The sequence below is a fragment of the Pezoporus wallicus genome, unplaced genomic scaffold (assembly GCF_028554395.1).
Source record: "Pezoporus wallicus isolate ANWC-B61680 ecotype Strahan unplaced genomic scaffold, APGP_CSIRO_Pwel_v1 contig_787, whole genome shotgun sequence".
NCBI classification, from domain to species: Eukaryota; Metazoa; Chordata; class Aves; order Psittaciformes; family Psittacidae; genus Pezoporus; species Pezoporus wallicus.
The window spans coordinates 99,411-120,688 of record NW_026641881.1 but is presented as its reverse complement, the minus strand read 5'-3'; the positions used below and the strand labels follow the sequence as shown (position 1 = coordinate 120,688).

Sequence of the window (21,278 nt, the reverse complement as noted above, 5' to 3'; positions counted from 1 at the left end):
GAGCAGAACAGGGCAGGAGATAGGGCAGTGGGTTTCAGTAGCATACTGGAAGCTGGAGGACGTGGGTTCTTTTCCTTACTCCAGGCATACTATGATATGCCAAGTGACATTCTGTGCCTTAGTTTCCTTCTGTGTAAAATGTATGTATTATGTACATAAATGCTTCCAGGATTGCTTCTGGAGCAGAAATACTTAGACAAACTGGTAATGTTTAGCAAGGTCTATTTGGAAGTGGCACAGTCCCTGCACACTTGGCAGTGATGGTTATGTCTCTTTTTACTTTCTGTTTCATTTCTTGTTCCATTTTGTCCTGGGTTCAAAGCAAAACCTAAACTCCTTCTAGGAAATGGCACAGTACCAGAGGAGCAGCCAGAAGCTGTGACTGGTTCTGTCCGTCAGCTGCTTCTCCTGTCTTCTGTTTTGCAGCTTCATTTGCTCGGTTGTTAGTGGGAGGTAGTGGAAGGGTCTCCACCTCTTGCATATGAATTAGTCTCCTTTGGTTCCCACAGTCTGCTTCTGTGTCAGTCAAAGCAGAAGCTGTTCTGAAGAGCTGCAGAAGGACTTTGTTACAGCCAGTGATTTGACTATTAAAATACCAGGTAATAATCCAGCACTGACAAGCGGAAAATGATGCAGGAGCAACAGTCATAACACTGGTGCCCTCCATACTATCTAATACCACTTAGGAAAGAGATCTGAAACGCTATATCTCTGCACAGAAAGAGATCTACACTGCTAAAGCATGAGCTCTGTGCTCAGAAACACAGTCTAAACTGTAAGAGAAAATGAAGATTTATTAAGAAGAGAATTGAAAAATACAGAATGCATTGTGACTTTATACTGCAAATGGTAGCCCACGATTTTTGAAGATTTTTTTTTTCCTCTTAGAGCATAGCAGGAGTAGAGAAGAGATTGGGAATGACAGGGGTGGAACCTCTTCTGTACAAGGAAAAACTAAGTAGTTTCAGATTCTTCAACTTGAAACAGAGACAGCAGGAGAAAGAATAAAAGAATAACAGATCTATGTTGTCACAAGCATTACTGGAGGAGCTCAATAAGGAACAGTTTCTCACCTTTTCAGACAGATCCTCAAATGAAAGGTCTCAAATAGAATTCAAGAGGAGACTTAAGACCTGCAAAAGAAGGGTGTTGTTTAGGCGAAATGTGGAGTGTGGAGCTGGAACCATGTGCTCTCCCTCCTCATTTGAGAGCAGCCAGCTGAATCCATTGCCCCATTTAGCTCCTGGTAACCTCTCCCTCTCTAGCAGAAAGCTGGGGAAGGGACAGGGCTAAAGCAGTGGTCCTGTGGGGGACATGACACTGAGCTCAGCAGGGCAGCATGTGAAGGCTGGCTGCTTCCTTAGTGAAGAATGGTCTTTCCACTGCCTCGGGATTCCTGCAGAGGTGATGGAGCCACCCCAAGGCTGACCTTGACTGAGCATGCTCTGTTCTGCAGCACCAGGATTTCTTCTGAGCCTGTGGGAGCACCAGAGACAGTAGACTCAACCTTCAGCCTCTTCTTCACGAAATTCCCGGTGCCTCTGGAGCTGGATCCTCTGACTGGGCCTGAGCAGGACCTATGTGTCTGCATGAATTTCAGGTATTAGCTTGCTTCAGAGAACAACTTCTGAGTTCTAGAGCATTCAAACTCTAGCTTGTTCCGCTTTCCAGTTTATTTCTGTCTTTGTTTTCTGTTCTGTTTCTAACATTTCTATACATTTCTGTTTATTTCTGTGGTATTTATTTTGTGCTTATGTTCTGAGACTGACGTGATGGGTATTGGAAATTGGCTGCTATCCTGCCTTGCATACAAAGGACAGGAGGACAAGGGAAAAAAAACAGATGTGTGTGGAGGCAAAGTCACTTGCTGTAACTTTAAGATTAAGCAAATTCTCGATGACAGAGTTAAAGGAAAAAACAAAACAAACCCAAACCCCCCCAAATAAATCCTCTTCTACTCTAATGTTCTTACTTGAGACTACCTTCTCTGTTTTATGGAAGGGAGATAGGAACTAATGAAAATAGTGGTTGGCTGTTAAAAGCCACAGAAAGGTTACGACATTTGTTGGACTTTGTCATTTCCTGCCTGTTTTGTACTTGGGCCTTGCTTCCTCTCTCACTAGAATAATTTAACTTCAAGTCTTCTTACTTTTTGAAAGTAAAAGCAAACTTTTCTTACGTTATCCTACAAGAGTTTGTGCTGTCAGAGGTGACGTCTCCAGCAAAGGGCAGGTTGGAGTATCGCACCTAGTAATAGTGGGAAGTTGTTGAAGATTTCTGCAGTGGACTTGCATAGAAACCACAGGTAAAGTAAAATTTTTGCTACTACTGAGTGACACTCAGCTTCTGGGGGAGGGGAGGGGGGAAGGAGTAAAGGCTTATTTAGAAGCAGTTAGGCTATTTTGTGAAATAAGTAGCTGGCCTTAACATTTTTCAGCAGCTGGTGGAAAAGAGAGGCTGTGTGAAGAAGAATTATTAAGATTTGGGTTGGTAGCGTTAAAGTCCAGGTTGGACAGAGCCTTGGGTGACATGGTCTAGAGTGAGGTGTCCCTGCCCATGGCAGGGGGGTTTGAACTAGATGATCTTAAGGTCCTTTTCAGCCTGAACTATTCTGTGATATGGCCAGGAAAAGAGAACAGATGTCCATGGGGGATATCCCAGCGCACAGAGAAAATGATGTGGCTCATGTGAGTCCTCATTGAGAGAGAATATTAAAATCTTCTGTTTCTGACTCTGTCTTCGGCCCTCTTTTACTTGCAAACCTCTCCATGCTTCTTTGCTACATCTATTTTTTCAGTAAGGAATTGGTGTTTACTTGTTTCCCTGGAGGACAGGAAGGAATTAGTGTTTCTTCCTTGTGAGTTCATGGAGGGCACTGGAGAAATTTGGGGACAGCTGTTTTTCTCTCCTCTGTTAACTTGCAGAGTCTCATGTAGCAGAACTAGCTTAAGGAAGACACTGCTATGAATGATTGTCCTCCCCCAAATAAAAAGGGTTTAACACGTAGGGTGTGACTTGCTGGCCCGCCCTTGAGCCTGTTGTTGGATCAGGTATTTGCTGAGCAACCTTGAAAATCCTTGTGTTACCCCTTATGACTTGTGTGTGGCTTTCCAAGAGGAAGTACGCTGGTTTTCCTCCTGCCTGTAACTGTTGAAGCTCCTGGGAGCTGGTTTCCATCCCACTGCTATTCCAAGAGCAGGCTTTGCCTTTTCTACTCATAGTTGTTGCTGGAGGAGCAAAGCACCAAGGTTCAGGGGATGCAGGTGAAGGAGCAGTTGGAGAACAAGTGCTAGCAAGCTCTGCTGTCCTCTGTCCTGCTTGGCCTCAGTTTGCTTTGTGTTTTGTCCCAGTTTTCCTGCTCCAGGTGTTTTGTGCATAATGGAGAAGATGGTGAGAAGAACATGTGCGTTTTGCTCAGATGGGGAGGCTGGTTCTGTGATGTATATTGCCAAAGAGCGAAATATTGCAGCTCATCAGGATTGTCTGGTGAGTGGCTTTGAGCTGGTTGGTACCTATGAGGAATGGAAAAGGACTAAAGTGGTAGTTTCCACTGCTTGTCCATTTTTAACTCTGCAGTGGTGTCTGAGTGAAAAAGTTGGTTATCCAAATCAGCAAGCTTGTATTAGATTGAAAGCAACAGGCTTGGCTGGAATGTTGGAGAGAGGGAGGACACTGCTGCATAGTGATTTGTGGCGTTTTCATGTGTGTCTGTTCCTGGTCAGTGTTTCTAGACACGCATCTAGTCTAGTGGTAGGAATAGGCCTTCTTGAGATACTTCTCAGCCCACAGAAAGTTGTGTGCTTACTTAAAGTCATGAGAAAGGGGAGATTTTCTCGATCCCTAGTGTTTGCTCTGTCAATCAGTGCTCCAGGAAAGCCAAGACCCTCATGCCCGACCAGTCTGTCAGCATCCCATTATAGTGACTCTTCACCTCTGATCCCGTCCTGCTGTGGATCAGAGGGTGATTCCACTGGCCTGTTGAGGACAATGCGCCAACAGCATCAGGGCAACCCCTCAGCGGGTCTGCCCATCTGAATGTGTTACCCACTGCCAGCGACTGCTGGCTCCCATGAAGGATTAACACTGACAATTTGCAAAATAACACTCTTGGTATCAAATCCTGACAAATTCAGGTTCATGGATTGCAGGTTATAATACCTGACTGCAAAAACAGATTTAAAGCATTACACAGACAAGCTCTAATCTCCAATAAAAGTGTTCAGTGGGCATGGAGTGTAAATCTTACCCAGTGGGTGTCCTTATGGGTGAGGAGATGGGTTCAGCCCATAGTCTCATCCCAGCAGTTATGTTGGAGTCTTCCCTGACTTTTCCTCCATCTTCAGCTTGCTTTTATATGATTTCTTTATGTTTAGATGTGATTCCAGTCATACATACTGTTGTTACCGATTGGTGTAAAATGCTTTTCACTTAAAGATACAGCCAATAAAAAATACAAAGCTCATGCTGAGTGAGGGGTGGTTGTACCTTGGAGGTGGGGAACTTTGGGATGGAAGTGTGCTTTGGTATTACAATGAGATATAATGAGCAAGATTTACCTAAGGCAAGTGATTTTTTTTTTTTTTTTTGCCACAGTTGCTGGCTCAGCAATGGACATCTCTGGTATTTCCCATTTGGCAGCTGCTATGCAGTTTATCATCTGTATGGTACCATCATGTTCCCAGTCCTGCTGGGAGCACAACAAAGCCTGGCCACAGTGTCTCCACTCCTCTCCACCCTCCCTTGCTCCTATAAGATAGCAGGTTGTGTTACCCAGGGAGCCATTGTGGAGCAGATTCCATGCATTACAACAGTCCTGAAAGTGGCAACTGTATTTTACACTAAAAAGTTTTCTGTATTACTGCAACTTCTGTTAGACCCCAGTTTTCTCTGTGTCCTGGGTTCAGCAGTAGTAGTCATTTTTCTCCTTCTTAGTAGCTGGTGCAGTGCTGTGTTTTTGACTTTCAGCCTGGGAACAGCACTGATAACACCGATGTTTTTAGTTGTTGCTCAGTAATGTTTAGTCTGACCAAGGACTTTCTGAGTCTCATGCTCTGCCAGGAAGGAGGGGAAGCTGGGAGGAAGCAGAGACAGGACACCCAGACTGGCCAAAGGGGTATTCCCTTCCACAGCACGTCATGCCCAGTATAGCAACCGGAGGCAGTTACCCAGAAGGCCTAGACTGCTGCTCGGGTTGTGCTAGGTATTGGTCGGTGAGTGGTGAGCGGTTGTGTTCTCTTCTCTTGTTATTTCCCTTATTATTATTGGTGGTAGCAGCAGTGATTTGTGTTATACCTTCGTTACTGGACTGCTCTTATCTCACCCGTGGGAATTATGTTCTTTCGATTCTCCTCCCCATGTCTCCAGGAGCAGGAGGAGGAAGAAGTGTGGGGAGTGAGCGAGCAGCTGCATGGTTCTGAGTTATCGGCTGGGCTTAAACCATGACACACTAGCTCCACCGCGTGCTCCACAAGTGATTTTCCCACACTTACACCTTTGCAGGAAAATACTCATATCACTTGATATACCTAGGTAAAAAACTTCCCAGTCTGTGCCTTATTTAAAATAAGGAATAAAAGTACCAGAAATTGATTGTATAAAAATAGCTGTCAAGCTCTAAGCATGCTGTGATCTGGAATGTGTTCATTCTTCTTGCAGCAAGTATGCCTCCCCTTTATTCCAGGGTCTCGGTGGGGCTGGTTCTTGTTGTGCAGAATCCGTTATAGATGCCATATTTTTCCTACTGTGGGAGCCACTCTGTGCAGGAGATGTGATTGCGGCTGCAACAGCTTTCTGGCTTTCCTCATTTTTCTACTACCCTTGTCTTGCTTTGGGTGTCTTTTTTTAGCAGAATGTTTTCGAACATTTGATACACTGTTTTACAGTGTTACTTGGATGTTTTCTTTGCAACAGGTTTAGTTAGGGCTATAATGTTGCTCCAGTATTGAAACATTTTCTTTCTGCCTTCTTCTCTTCCCCTCCCTCCCCCCACCCCAATTGTACCAATTTCTCTGCTTTAGGCTTCTCTGTGCTGTTTGGGATTTTGCAGTTAGCTATCACCTTCTGAGCAGACAGACTATGCCTGCCTGTTGATGTAAGGGCAGCTCAATTTTGTTTGGAATTAGCTCTACAATGCTAGAATACGTAAGGTATTGTCATGGTTTAAGCCCAGCTGGTAACTCTTGAGCCATGCGGCTGCTTGCTCACTGCCCCTTTTCTTCCCCCCCCGCTCCTGGAGGGATGGGGAGGAGAATTGAAAGAATGTAACTCCCAAAGTTGAGATAAGAACAGTCCAGTAACTAAGGTATAACACAAACCACTGCTGCTACCACCAATAATAATAATGATGAGGGATATAACAAGGGAAGAGAATACAACCGCTCACCACCTGCTGACCGATACCCAACCCAAGCAGCGATCTAGCCCTTCCAGGTAACTTCCTCCAGTTGCCATACTGGGCACAATGTGCTGTGACATGAAATATGTCTTTGGCTAGTTTGGTTCAGGTGTCCTGTCTCTGCTTCCTCCCAGCTTCCTGTGCCCCTCCTCCCTGGCAGAGCATGAGACTGAAAAATCCTTGGTCAGAGTAAACATTACTTAGCAACAACTATAAACATCAGTGTTATCAGCATTGTTCTCAGGCTAAAGTCAAAACCGCAGCACTGCGCCAGCTACAAAGAAGGAGAAAAATGACTGCTACAGCTGAAGCTGGGACAGATGTGTATATATATATATATATATCTCTCTATATATATCTCTCTCTCTCTATAATGGCGTAACGGTTGGACTTGATGACCTTAAAGGTCTTTTTCCAACCTAGCCTATTCTATGATTAGGAAAAACTTCCCTTGGAAAGGGAAAAGGAAAGGAAAATCTTGCTAAGAACTTTCCTTTCCTCTCTTACTGTCATGGCTCAGCACTTCTGTGGCAATGATAGTGGCCCAGATATACATGTATACATTTTCTGTGGGTTTCTCCCAGGCTTTATACAATGTTCCTAGGTTTCTCCTATAGTCAACTGTTGTCAGCATTGGACTGTATGAAAATCTTATTACAGAGCAATACTGCACCCAGCTGTAAGGTGAAGCAGCTGGGTAGACAACAAGATGTTCAAGGTGTGGAGGTCCGTCAGGTGACTAGCTTCTCCTTACTCTGGCCAGCCTGGACTTGCAGACTTCCTTCATTCACACTTTTTGCTAAGTTCACTTCCTCATCTTGTTATCTTTTCTTAGCTTGCTTTCAGTTCCTTTGAAATCTCCTATATGTACAGAAGAGCTACTTTTGACTAGTAAAAGGTTTAAGCACCTTGTTCAGTGTAGGTGAAGCCTTTTTAAACCAGAAAAATCAGCCTTGGTTAGGGCAAGTTCAAGAAGAAAAGATGTGCCCTTCCTCCCTTTTCTTCACTGGTGACTGAATCCCTCTTAAATTTTAATATAATCTCTTTTGTCTTTAGTTATTTTCTTCAGGATTTGTGGAATCTGAAGAATATAACCCAGATAACCTGGATCTAAGGTTTGATGTGGCATCAGTGTTGAAAGAACTCAAGAGAGGAAAGCGGCTGGTAAGGAGTTTCTCTCTACACTTAGTCCTGTCTCCAAGTACTGAAGGTTGTCTAGTCAGTTTATGTTTGAAAAAAAAAAAAATGCAGAAAAGTACTTACTTGGTCTACTAAAATTGGGGAAATCGCAGATTTAAGAGTTAGAAACATTGATTTGACATTGTATTTGGCAAAATTTAGTTAATTTTATATTAAATTTCTGTTGGATACCTGGCCTTCAAGTCCTTAGTCTAAGTTTCCTAAGAGATTTTGTAAAGGACTAAGGTAGTGCCTGAACTAAATTATGCAATCCATGAGTGTAAGGGGAAACACCTTCTGGTTTTAGCAGAAGGAAGGTTATTTATATGAGGTTTTCCTACTGGCTTTGTCTTCAGCTGTCCTCCTCCCTTACATCCTGGGTGGAAGTCTTTCCATTGCAAAGTTAGCCTGGAAAACATAAATACAGTAGCACACTGAAAGCACTAAAAACCTTGGGCAAGATTTAGGGGAAGGGGAAAATTGCCCAGTACAGTCACGTTTGCAGCGGTTTAGAAATTCATCAGTATGAAATAGAGATAAGATAGCAAAAAGGTGGTTGAAATAATGACCAGGATAGGAGGTTGCAGGAGTGAACTTGCATGAGTTACACAGAGGCGACTGCAATGAAAGATTTGATTTTTTTTCCCGCAGGATAGCATTTGCCTTGTGTGGCAAGATTATCAGGAGCTGTGTGCAATGCTTACCTGTGGAACCTCATCCTGTTCTAGGTGTGCAACTTCTGCCGCAAGAAAGGAGCCACTGTGGGCTGTGAGGAAAGAGCCTGTCGCAGAAGCTACCACTACTTCTGTGCACTCTGTGACGACGCAGCCATAGAAACAGATGAAGTAAATGGAGTCTACCGGTATTTAACCAAGTATTTTCTAACTAATGATTGTCAAGGGTTTGCTGGTGGTGTCAGGAGGAGAGACTTACAAATTGTGTTGTTTTAAAAGGAAATATGTTATCTTCCCTTGAAGTGATGCTTGATCCTCTGTTCACAAGCAATAGGGGAAATGTTTTCCTTTCAAAGGAAAACATCACAGTAGTGGGAGGGAATCTGTTCAGTGTTTGAGCCTGCAACACACCTGAATGATCAGTAGGCCAAAACTGAGGAAGGTCAGTCCTTACTGGCTAGCTAGCCAGTCTTCAAGGACCAAGATTTTTACTAATGTCACTCAAATTCTCAATTTCTGTTGGCTCAGAAGCTTAATTAAATGTGCTCTGAGCACAGAGCACTTCTTTGTTCACATTAGGAAAATTCTGATAGAGAATTTTGTATGCCCATCAAACACCACCTTCTGTTTCAAATACGTTGTTAGTATTAGCACAACTAATCAGACCTCGAGTAAATATTTTTATCCTGACCATGCGAGCCCTGGTCTCCGCTTCCCTTGCATTGCCTGTGTTGCTGTTAGATGGAACAAGTTGTTTGGAGGCTGTAGGTGAAGGGGTTGAGGAACCGGGACTTTGACTTTTTAAAGAGCTGAAGTTATAATAAAGTCTGAGGTAAAAAAACCAACACCCTAATGTCCGACTCTGTGCAAGGCAAGAGAGATCACAGGCCATGTTAGTCCTAGACTAATCTGGTAGACCATCTAATCAGTACTTGTTTCAGGAGGATGTGGACTAGTGCAGTCAGCAGCAGTGGAAGATGGGTCTTTTTGTGCTCCTGGCTGCTTCACTAGGGCTCTCAGTCCAAAATAAATAGGTCTTTCTGGTAAGCTGTAAGCCCAGCCTTAGAGAAGATTATATGGTTAGTTTATGCTTAAAGTCTTTGGGAGCCTGCAAAGCTCATGAAAGAGTATAGCTGGGGAGAGGGAAACTTCTGTGATCGCAAAGTAAATGCTGTCATCATGCAGCTTTAGAAAGGATGCCTCAGGCCAAAGAAGACTGAACTTCTTATGATGTTGAAAATGAATGGGGCTGATAACAGTCTAGATACTAACTGGTAAAGGAGTGGTTGAATACATGGTTTGGTCTGGTGGGTTTCTGAGCTGATAAAAAACATATCCAAAGAGAGAATTCCGTCGAGAGAGAGAGATGGTGGTTTTAAATTCTGAGTTGCTGTTGTTGTGATGAGCAGCAGTGATTATCAAAACCAGGAGGCATGCAGTGCTGTAGAAGTGGCTACTAAAACGAGAGGTGGGAAAGAACTGTAGTTTTTACTGCCATCCTGCAGAAATGGTAGTAGGGATGTGCTTCCAAGTAAAGTGGCCGGAGTACTAAAACATACTACCCTTCCAAAGATGTTCTTGTACTTAGGAAGACTGTTTTTAACTGAGAAGAATAGAGTTAAAGGGTGGGAGGAAAAAAAACAACCTCCAAAAGGCAATATTGGAAATTCAGCAATGTAAATAAGGCGTCTTCTATACTCAGCTCTCTGACTGAATTGTTAGGCATGCATAGATCTGGGCTTTTTTGTGCACCAGAATGAATTTAATGCCAAACAACTGGCCCCTCAAGGAATCAGGCTGCGTTTCTTAAGTCGCTGCTTCTGTTTTGTTAAAGGAATTACAATAATTAGAAATATCCTAGTAAAAGCAGTTTCCTTTAAAAACTGCTTCCAAGCACTTGAGCATTAGTCTGGGCAAATACATCTGTATTGAAGAGATCAGCTAAATCACACTATTGACAAAGCAGTTTTGCTTAAAAAATGATTTGGGATCCTTCTGTAAGAAAGGCATATTATAGAAGCTGGTTTATTATTGTATTCAGAAGATAAAGAATATTTCTAGCTGTATTTGTTGCATTTTGCCTCTTCAAAGGAGTTCACCTTGCTCTCCTAGAACCAGAAAAAAACATTCCCATCTCATATATTACCAAAGTCTTTAAGGAACAAATAGATTGATCAGTTTTAATCTACTGGATCTCAAACAGGGTGCCCTACTGCCTCAGGACTGGGGAGCACATCATAGGCAGGGGAAAGGGAATGGCACTGAGATCTCCAAGCGTGGCAGTGCCAGCATGTCATGCAGGGCTTACCAGTTCAAGCTGACTGGGAAGCAGATATATCTAAAGAGGTTCTGGACCTGGCCTGAGCCAGACAGGGCAAAGGGGCAGAACCGCAGTAGCTAAAATTGAGCAGTATCAGTACTATGGTATTTCATCTTGACAACATCCATCTCATTTTAATAAGGCATTTGAACAAGAGCACCTCAGACACATTTCACCTGGTGTGGCGATCGCTGTGGCAGACTCGGGATTGGAACACGGAGCAGGTCCACACAGAGTGGGATAATGGAACTGATGATTCAAAGCTTCAGTGCTCAGAGTCCACTGAGGTTCTAAAAGTACAAATACAAGCTTGTGCATGTGTGGGATTTCAAGGCAGGTGCTTTCCTAGGTGGGCAATGTGGAACAAAAATCCTGATCATTCTTTTTTAAGCATCTTTCAATGAAAAGAGGGGAAAATATCTGTTAAAATCAGTCAGCATGACTCTGTTTACATATTTATTAATACTTTTTCTCTTTTTCTTAAAATTAAACTTAAATTTTAGAGTGTTCTGCCCAAAACATGACCCAGGCAATAGGACCAATCACTATGGTGAGTTTCTTTAATGGCTTCATTGATTTAATTTGTTTTAAAAGTTTGCATCCTAAAGTCAATTACTTATTTGAACAAAATAAATGTTGTTCCACCTTTATATTGAATTATTCTGACTTGTTCGGGCAGGTAGGCTCAAGCAGCTTGTAAAATCCATGTGTGACATGAGAGTCACGCTGATGAATGATGCACAAGCTTGCACTTGATTAGCAAAGAGGGGCTGCTACAGGAGAGGTCACCTTGGGATTTTTAATGTGTATTTACATTCAGATATTCACATTTGCATCTTCTCTATTCACTGCAGTAGGTTTTTTAAATAGGGCCTTTCATTCTGAAGGATCCCAAACAGCTTTCTAAGTGTAACAAAAGGGTTATACAACCCCTGTTTAAGGATTGCTTCCTTTGCTACAGAAATGCCTCTGAATTGGGCAGTCCTGGTACTTGCTGATTCACAGGTAGTCGGGAATCTCAGTGAATTAACCAGCTGAAGTGGTGACTTTGTTAACTGAAAGCACACAGTCCTGCTCAAAATGGAGTGGGGTCCTAGCCTGGCCTTCACTTTGAAGATAAGCTCAGTCAAACTGGGAGCACCAATGCTAAGAGTGGGGTGCTCACACTGAAATGGAGCAGACTTTGGCTAATCATGATAAGACCTGGCTTCACCCTCATGCCACTCGGGGTGGGTTAGGTGATCGTCATTTAAACTTGTAGTCACAGGTCTGGGGCTGCTTTGCCAGCCATACAGTCCATTTAACACCTGACACTGCTGTGGCTCACTAACCAAATGCAGCTTTATTTCACTCAGTAGTTTTGCTTTTTATTTATCTGTAGTTCTGAGGCCTGACATTCCCTCCCTTTTTAAAATGAATTTGATTCCTTTGGGTTTAGGATTGTCACTCTGCTGGATCTGTCCAGGCTGGTCTCCTGCCTGACTACTGGACAGAGCCAGGATTGCTGCCTGTCCAGTGTAAGATGAGATCCAGGCATTAGGTCCAGCCCTGTTAGACCACCTCCTTCAGAAGGAAGGCATAAATCTCATGAAGTTGAAGGTCTTTGTGTCTGCAAGTGCCGTCTGTATAGTGCATGGGCTGTTCATTTGGAAGAGGGATCCTCTGGAGGAGATCTTCCAGAGGCACTTAATTTGGAGACCTTTTGTTTTATGAGGGGTAAATGGATTCTGCTGGTAGTAGCTGTCCTGGCTCATGTGTGAGCGCTGTGGCTCCATGATAGTGTATTGACTTTCAGGATCCAACTTGGGTGGAGCAGCTCAGACATTCCTCTGGGGGAGGGTTGTGTGGGAGCAGGAGCTGTACAAAAGGGCTGCCTCTCCAGGCTTGTTTTCCCTGGTAGCTTGGAGAAAATGGGGTGAGGGAACATCCCCTGGTTCTTGGTTCAGACACACATTTCTGTGCTGAAATGTTGAGGCGCTGCTGTGTAGTTGAAAGGGGACACGGTGCCTTAGTGGCTGAGAAGTTTCCTTGCATCTCTGTAGCAAGAATGGGAGGGCAATTTGGACTTTGAAACGGGCTCCAACTTCTGCTTAACTGGGAGTGTTGGATGTACCTAGAGTAAAGGCTGACAAAGGTGGAAGAGTGGAGAACACTGTGGGCATCAGGAGTTGGGCTGCTCTTTCGACTGTGCTCCTTTTGTTTTATAAGACATCCCTAAAGCAAACATCAGGAGAATCCTGCCACATGTCAACGATGTCATGCTATGCAGCAAGGAACACTTTGTGCCTGCACTAGCATCTCCTAGACCGCTCCAAAATAGTTCAGCTTTATTTTGGATGAAGCGAGAGGCAGATTTCCTTTCAGACCATGAAAAAAGCAAATGTACAGCACTAGTACCTAGAACCCAAACCTATTTCAACAGCCTTCCTGTACCAACTCCTCATGCCTCTTTTCCTGTTACAAATCAGGAACAGGAAAAAAAACCTAAGTGCTGCCCAAAGGATATAGTTAAATGGGAGAGGGGCATGTAAAACCTTCAAGTTTTGGTAGGTGGTTAAACCCTTCCTTCTTTGGCTTTCTCTGCTCCTGCCATATCTTCCTTGCAGTTACCTCTCTCTGCTTGTGATGCTGTAGCTGTTACTAGCAACTGCCAGCTAAGATGTTGGAGAGAGGCTGGTGCATGCTGACAGAAAGGGCAGAGTGAAAGCAGGTGGTTTTGCAGAGTTCTCATGCCACGTCACTGAAAACGCATTGTAGCATAAATACTACTAAACTGACAAGGCTTCTGGGAGAGTCATTATATCAGTGAGAAACTTAAGGCCATTTGCATGTCTTTGGGACACCTGAATTATTTATGTAGTCTCAGTTTTGAGGGTGTATAAACTTAAACAACAATTGACTGGGGAAAAAACGAGTAATCTTTAATAAATTTACCTGAAGTTTTTACCTCTTAGTGGTAGTGCTGCTGCGGCGTTCACTGTGCCACAATCGAAACTCGTATGTTAAAAACTGGGGTTTGCTTTATATTGAGTTTAAAAGGCAAAGTGATAACCTAATGCAACAGTACTGGCATTTCTCCTTAATGGTTCAGGCTTGTTATTTTTCTTACATAGAAATGATGTGAATTCCACTGAAAATGTTGGGTATTTGGGGAAGCTGAAGCATACTCTTGCCTTGCCACCTGAAGTGCCTGACTTCTGTAGCTTTTTGGGAAAAGAGAGAGTTTGAATGATGGGAAATCGTCAGTCTGAGGTTGACACGTTTGTTGCTTTGTTGTTTCTTGATTTCTAGATACAGCTAATAAGAGGAGAAGACATACACTGAAATCTTGCACCATGGCGGAACAAATGGTAATTCTGAATTTAAGTAGTTCTAAACCAGGAACCCGCTTTTGCTACAGCAAAGGGCTTCTTTAGTGAAGTGTTTTGACAGTGTGCTCAGAGACAGATGTCCTCACAGAAGCAGTAAATTTTCCTTTACAGCTGCCTTGTTCTCATGTTGTCATTCTGTCAAACAAACACATTTGCATTTTGAGCTGCTTCAGGCAGAGCCAGTGCTGCCCTCGGGTAACTTTGTGTAAATGCAGTAGAAGCCTCTGAACCAGGCTGGCTCTGTGGCTGTGGTCGTGAAGTGACTGGAGAGAGCTTCCCTTTGGGGGCTACTTTTCTTGGGAAGTACTGTGCCCCTCAGATGTGCTTAGAGCTTGACACAGTCTGCACGAACACCTGCATTTCATGAGACACTTGGCCTTTTGAACCAACATTTAGTGGTTTGTAAGCCTGTGCTCAGGGTAGCTAGAATGTTCTCAGTGCCCATCAGACTGTTCTCAGCTCTGCTGGTGAAGACAGCCCTCTATGGGTTCGGGAGCTGTGAAGCAGAGCATCTATCTGGTTGCAGGGATAGTTGTTTTAGAGGCTGTTGTTTGACCCGTCTCCACAGCAGTATGCATGGGGAACTCCATTGACTCTAGGGACTTTCTCCTTTCTAGAGGAATTGCTGTCAAGCTTTCCCTGGGGAAAAAAATGCCTTTCCCAGGGCTTGAGATTAAAGGGAGATTGTGTGAGGGGATGTGGGCAATCTTCACAACTTTTATATAGTACTCTCTTGAGGGTAGGTTATTTGTCTCCAAGAATTTCTCAGCTGTAAATCCACATACATTCCCAGTGGTATAACAGATCCATCTCACCAGTTGCCCACAGTAATGTGCTGTTTCTGCTGCTCTCCAGTGCTAGCAATCTCAGAAATCAATACAAACACTGCAAATAAGAAGCTTAGTGGCTTCAGGATTTATACCTGCAGGATATACTGTTTACCATTGTGTAAGCAGTGTATGTTTGCACTGGTGGAGTTCTGTGCAGAGCTTAAGGATTGTTTGTAGTCCTGCGATATGACATGAAACGACTGACAATGACTGCATCCTGTCCAAAAGAAGGAAAAATATTCCCCTTTTGTGAATTACAGAATCACAGACTGGTTTGAGTTGGAAGGGACCTTAAAAGATCATTTAGTTCCAACACCCCTGCCATGGCCAGGGACACCTTCCACTAGACCATGTTGCTGCCAAGCCCTGTCCAACCTGGCCTTGAACACTGCCAGGGATGGGCAGCCACAGCTTCTCTGGGCAACCTGTGCTAGGACTCCACCACCCTCACAGGGAAGAATTTTTTCTTAATATGTAATCTAAATCTCCCCTTTGTCAGTTTAAAGCCATTCCTCCTTGTCCTACTCTACATGACCTTCTAAGAAGTCCCTCTCCAGATATCTTGTAGGCCCTTTAGGCACTGGAAGCTGCTGTAACGTCTCTCCAGAGCCTTCCCTTCTCAGTGCTGAACAAGCACAACTCTCTCAGCCTATCTCGATAGGAGAGGTGCTCCAGCCCTCTCATCATCTTCATAGCCTCCTCTGGACTTGCTCCAACAGGTCCATGTCCCTCATATGTTGGGGGCCCCAGAGCTGAACACAGCACTGCAGGTGGGGGTCTCATGAGAGCAGAGGGGAAGAATCACCTTCTGACCTGCTGGTCATGCTGCTTTTGATGCAGCCCAGGGTATGGTTGCTGGTATTCCATTGGTTGAGGGAGCTAAACATTGTTTGCACCAGGAGGCAGCAGTAGGCATTTGCTCACGTCTGTGCTATTTGCCAATGCAATAATTCTGGGGACTGGTGTCCCAGGTGTTGGGCTTTTCTGAAAGAGATTTTGCTTTGAAGCAATTTTTGCTTTCCTTTTTAAAAACAATGTCTGGAGAGGAGTATCACCAGCTTTGCAGAGAAGCTGACTGCATTCACAGGTATATGGGCTGCTTTTTATCTCCCTGCCAATTGTAGAGGCAGGGTAATGAAAAACAAAGCAGTAAATGTCAGTATGATGTAAAAATATGTAATTTTGATTTTCTTGCAGAGCACACAAGAGACAGCAGAAGAAAACAGTTTACGAATACTAAAAAGAAAAAACAACAGGCATAAAGGTGTGACTTGCTTTATAGAACAACTTGGAGATACTGTGATGGGCTGTATTGTAGTTCAGAGCTTGGAGCTGGGTGATAGCAGCTATGCTGCAAAAGTATCTCCATTGCATGTTGGGATTATGCTGCTGGTTGGGAGGCTTCAGTGGAGATTGTTCACCTTCCCATGGCTGTGCTTAGTGCATGGGCATGTATTGGAACAGTACGTGCTGCCTCAGGTTTTGTTCTGAATCTTTATTACCCCCATAAAGAACAGGGAACATGTCAAGAATCCTGGAATACTTATGGGGCATCTGGTGTAAGTGAAATGATGTTTCTTTTCTCACAACAGTCTCCAATAAAATGTACCAGTCTAATAGAGACTGGCAGACTTCCCTGAGCTGTCCCACAGCACTTTCTGTTTGAACAGCCCATTGGATGGATCTTACCGAAACCTGTCCCTGACCTGCTGCTTTGAGATGAAGACAAAATAGGTGGTTATTTCCCTAACAATCCACATCTGACAAAGCAGGCCTCTAGAGTGGGCTGCGATAAATGAGTTTCATGCCTGGATCACCTGGAGTAGAAGTAGCCTCAATTTTCTTACCAAGTCTAAGACTGATTCACTTCTTGCATTGTTTTCTATCTATCTTTCAATCCACAGGGTGGTCCTGAGTGTTGGAAGGAAAAAAAAAAAGCAAGACAAATCACTTGGTTTCCTATACTGTGGATAGTGGGAAGCTTTGGGAATGGTGCCTGTAGGTCTGTGGAGATACTTGCTTTGGATGAACAAAGCTAAATCTGGTGCTTGCGAAATTTTACCTCCAGTGCAATGCTTGCATTTGTCTGACCGCATTTTTGTTCCCACTGGAAAAGGCTGAGTGGATAGATGAAGGAGCCAGAGATTTGCCAAAATGGTTGTTTCTGGGAGGGGGACTTTAGCCAAAGTTCTAGTTTCTGAAGTGAGCAAGTAAAAGCCACTATAGAGATCACTTCTGACGAGTGTTTTTGTGTTTCAACAGTGCGAATAGACTTTCTTAGGAAATGTAAGCAAGCTGGGCTCCTGGATGACATATTTGAAGAAATGCTGGACACACTTCACCTGGCACAGGAAAAACTGATGGATGACAACACTTCAGAAACAGGTATGGAGACCCAGGGGAGAATCTGCTCTCAGAGCAGAACTCCAGCCAGGCCCTGGGTCACCTTCCCAGGGATACTTCCACAGCATTAAATCATAATTCAGCATGCTCTAGCAAGGCCTTCCAACTTGAATTTTTGAAGCCACTTTTTGCCCATTGGCATAAGCATAGGGAGGTTTAGCCAGGCCACTTCTCCCAGGCACTTAGAAGTCCTGAGGAGAAACTGGAAGGTTTTCTTTGGGTTGTAAGTCTGTGTCGTTCTTACAGCTTCACGAGAGGCACCAGCTATCTGTTAATATCAGCACTTCCTTTTGAGAGAAAAATCCCCGAGTATGTACATTTTAAGTCTTTGAATGATTAGTTAGAACTTTATTGTCAACTCTTAATGTGTATTTCAGGGTTTCATCCTTTTAAGTATTAGCTGAATCCTCCAAGAACAATTAGCTCTTTGTTCTTGGAGGATTCCACTCCAGTGTTGCGCTGTCCACAACAGCTAAAAAGAACATTTGAAACCTTCCTTTCCTGTTGTCCTCCCAGCTTTACAAAGTTATGAATAATACCATTGGATAAAGAATGCTGATTAATGCAAAGTGCACGCATGTCTGAGCATTAGTCCTACCTGGCTAAATCTTCATCATGAGCAGCTTGTGTGTAACATGACAGCAGCTGCTGGAAGCAGCAGTGAGGTCCAGGACACGTTTAGGGGCTCACAGTCTTCACATTAAGAATGTCTTAATAGTCATGCAAACTCTGTAGGTGTTTTGTGTTGTGTTCTGATGAAAACCCCAGCTATGAAATGGAGGCATCATCCTGGGCTGTGTTTTAACACTGAGCAATGCTAGTGCTGTCCTGCATGTTGCACAGTCTGTCAGGAGGAGCTGGTGGGGGCAGCCCTGCGATTACTCATGCAGTCCTGAATGAAACATAACTGAAGTGTATACTTGTTGCTCATTTTTAAATGGACTGTTCAGATGGTGCAGACCCAAAAGGGAATTACAGGCAGGTCCCCTTTCCTATTCTCTGTATGGAAACTACACAAAAAAAGAAAAAAGAATTGACAAATTGATCCTTCTTTCTTAAGATGGATTATATGAGAAGGAAGAGATCTTAAAACCTTGAGCAGTCAGTATGAAGTAATTACTGTTTTGTGCTACACCTAACATAGGGCTCTGCATTAGCATGAGGGTTCTGTAAACCTTTACTTGATAATACTAAATCAAATTCTCTCTTTCCCTAGAGTATGAAGAGACAGTAATGTCACTCTTTGACTGTGGACTGTTTGAAAATATACTGACAAATATTCATTCGGGTACGTGAGCGCAGCTGTCAGAGCAGCACCAGTTGCTCTGGGGTTTGGCACTGAGGCTGGTTGTCTGGGTGTTTTGATAAAATGACCATTGAAAATGAAAATTCCAAGGAACTTTTTTCCGACATTTATCTAAACAACTGAAAAAAAGCCACTGGTACCGGAATCTTTAGAAGCAGTGCTAGAGGTGGCTGGCTGACCTGAAGGGGGAGGCAAGTCACAGTTCCAGAGCTCTCAAAGATCTCCCTCTCCTGCAGGGTGCTCACCCATCCTGCATCTACAGGTTATTGCCCTTCCTCCTCCACAGTTGTGTTAAACACAGTTCAGAGTGTTAAAACGCTTTGAGCAGAACTGATGTGGACCTGATGGCAGTTTTGACCGAGTGGTTGGAGTGAAATGAAAACAAGGGCAGGAGCAGTTGCTTGGGACCACCAGCGTAGAAGGGAACTCTGGGTTGTGGATTCTGCTCTCAGCTCTTGTAAGCACCAAGGTTAAAACTGTTTTTCAGATAGGCAAGTCAAGTCTCTTACTCAGTTTCCCTCTGACAGTTAGCAGCCTTCTTCTAACTTCTGCTTTAATTTATCTCTGTGAAAAGGGAAAGGGGCTTTAATGAGCTGAGGTTCAGTGCATGAAGGTGATGTTTGCAGTTTCACTTTCACTTGACTGGAAAAAGCCAGGCTCCTCTCTTGCCTCCTGTTCTCACATTTAAATTCCCCTTCTGGAAACAGGAGCAATCGGTGTTGCAGTTACTGGAGACAGAGTTCCACCAGTGCATCATCTGAGGGCATTAACACATCTCTGCTCAGAACTTCTTGTGTGATGCAGCTGTGGATGACATTTGGTTCTGTCACAGCTGCATCAATTATTTCATCCTTTTCTAAGCTTACAGGAGAAATTCTTGATATTGGCACCTACATACACACAACCCTGTGATTCTTGTGCATAAAAGTTGCCCCTCTCCAGTTCCCTGCTACATGAGTGGTTCAGTTCTTCCTGTACTTCACAATCTTCTTTTCTGATACTGCCAGCCTACTTTTAATTTGAAGGTCAAAAATGGAAACACACATCAAGTTGATTCCAAAACTGATCCAAGAAGAGCTCTTAAAATGAACCAGTGAGCTTACAGTATACGGGTGACAAAGTGGTGACTGTCCTGCTTTGTGTTTTCTTCTGACATACCGATACTTCAACTAGTCCTTGTGTACAGGACACAGTCCATCTTTTCGTGAAGAGACGAGGCATAGGGGGTGTTAGACTACAGCTTCTGCTGCAGAAAGACAGACTAAGCCTTTGAATGTTAATGCATATATAGCATGTATTTTGAATTAATAATAGTTACATACAAATGAAAGCTTTTAACACTCTTTTTTGTAATAGGAACAGAGGAAAAAATCCAGGAACTTCTGGAAAGCAGAAAAAAACTGGATACTAAGATTGAGCTACTGCAGGACTTGAAAGAAGTTGACCTTCTTACCCAAGAGAACACTGCGAGTACATCTAGTACAATGTCTGAATAACCCCCAAGTCTGTCTGTATTGGTGTTAATATTTAGGATTTTCTAATGGTAGAAACCATAGAGCCCATCTGGTCAGTGTCTGAGTAATTCCCTCTGGCCCTCACCCCTACCCCAAGATAGGGATACAGGCAAGAAGTGGGTGTTCTACTCATTTTTATACCTCATATAAATTTGCGGTAATTTTAAGTTGTCCCTTTCTTTAAATTTTCCCCTGCAGCAATGAGCATTACACACCAAATGTTAGCTTTTTCTAAAGCTCAGTGAAACCCTCCAGTGAAGACTTTGGTTTCCTCTCAGACAAGGGACCACCAGCTGCCACAGAACACTTGTTAAAAGTCACTTCAGCTGTGGGAGCCCTCTTCTGACTGTGCTGTAGCTGCTTCACTGTCTGCAGGACAGTGATGGTTTAAGGATCATGTTGCTGCTTCGGCTTTCCAAAGAAGATAAAATTAGCAGAACTTGCACTCAAAGAAGCCTTCTGAATTATAAACAGGAGTTTTTTTAATTCAGTGATTCTTGATTGACTGCTCAACATATAACCAGTTCTGTTGTAACAGTGTTTGCAAGCAGACCCAAAACAGTTGGGCATCATACTCTAAACAACATGTAAAATGGGTCAAGGAACAAACTGTGTCTTCCTTCCACTATTAAGAAAGGATACGACTTCCATCTGTTTTGTCTTTAAAAAAATGTTTTGAATACAAAAAAGCATTGTTTAGCTACAAAAGGGTAAGTTAACAAAATAAAATCTTTATAAGAAAGCTGTGTGTTTAGTCATACTCCCCTGCCCCACAGGACACACCAGAGGAAGGGGTGTGTTTTCTCACCATGGTTCAGCAGCACCTTGCCTCTCAGTCGCAGATCCAGAGTGAGCTGTTGGTTGTTAAACACTTATACTCTCTCTGTGACTGGTAAAAAGTCCTGCTCTGTATGAAGGTGGTGATGGAAAGTAACAACTTTCACAACTTAAGCTCCTGAAGTAGAACTATGAGGCCATGGCCCCAACAAAATACCAGTATTTTTACTTGCTTACACAGTCAGGCCTGCTGGCTGTGCAGGGCTAGAAATATAACCTTCTGCTTGCACCAAGGATTCACTAGCAACTCCCACCTACAGGAGTCTTATTAACATGGTGTCCTGAGTTCAGCAGTAGCAGTCGTTTTTCTTCTTAGTGGCTGGTGCAGTGCTGTGGTTTTGACTTTCAGCCTGGGAACAGTGCTGGTAACACCGATGTTTTTAGTTGTTGCTCAGTAATGTTTACTCTGACCAAGGACTTTGGGACTATCCGAATCTCATGCTCTGCCAG

At 43.5% G+C, this 21,278-nt stretch overlaps 1 protein-coding gene across 3 annotated transcripts; it reads left to right on the top strand.

Moving 5' to 3' along the window:
- The first annotated feature begins 1,608 nt into the window (after positions 1–1,608).
- On the top strand, positions 1,609–20,733 carry PHF11 (PHD finger protein 11). 3 transcript variants are annotated; one of them, XR_008974442.1, is made up of 11 exons: positions 1,609–2,305; positions 3,351–3,486; positions 7,451–7,558; positions 8,302–8,435; positions 11,071–11,117; positions 13,859–13,917; positions 15,966–16,032; positions 17,031–17,153; positions 18,388–18,459; positions 18,714–18,934; positions 19,834–19,964. XR_008974442.1 is itself a non-coding variant. In XM_057425665.1 (10 exons), the coding sequence occupies exons 2-10, from the start codon at positions 3,379–3,381 to the stop codon at positions 19,971–19,973; spliced, it is 858 nt and encodes a 285-aa protein (XP_057281648.1). In that variant the 5' UTR covers positions 2,089–2,305; positions 3,351–3,378; the 3' UTR covers positions 19,974–20,733. The 3 variants fall into 3 exon arrangements, 2 of the variants coding, with proteins under 2 accessions (XP_057281648.1, XP_057281649.1); XM_057425665.1 differs by lacking the exon at positions 18,714–18,934 and having other exon boundaries at positions 2,089–2,305; positions 19,834–20,733; XM_057425666.1 differs by lacking the exon at positions 18,714–18,934 and having other exon boundaries at positions 2,193–2,310; positions 19,834–20,733.
- Positions 20,734–21,278: the final 545 nt, after the last annotated feature.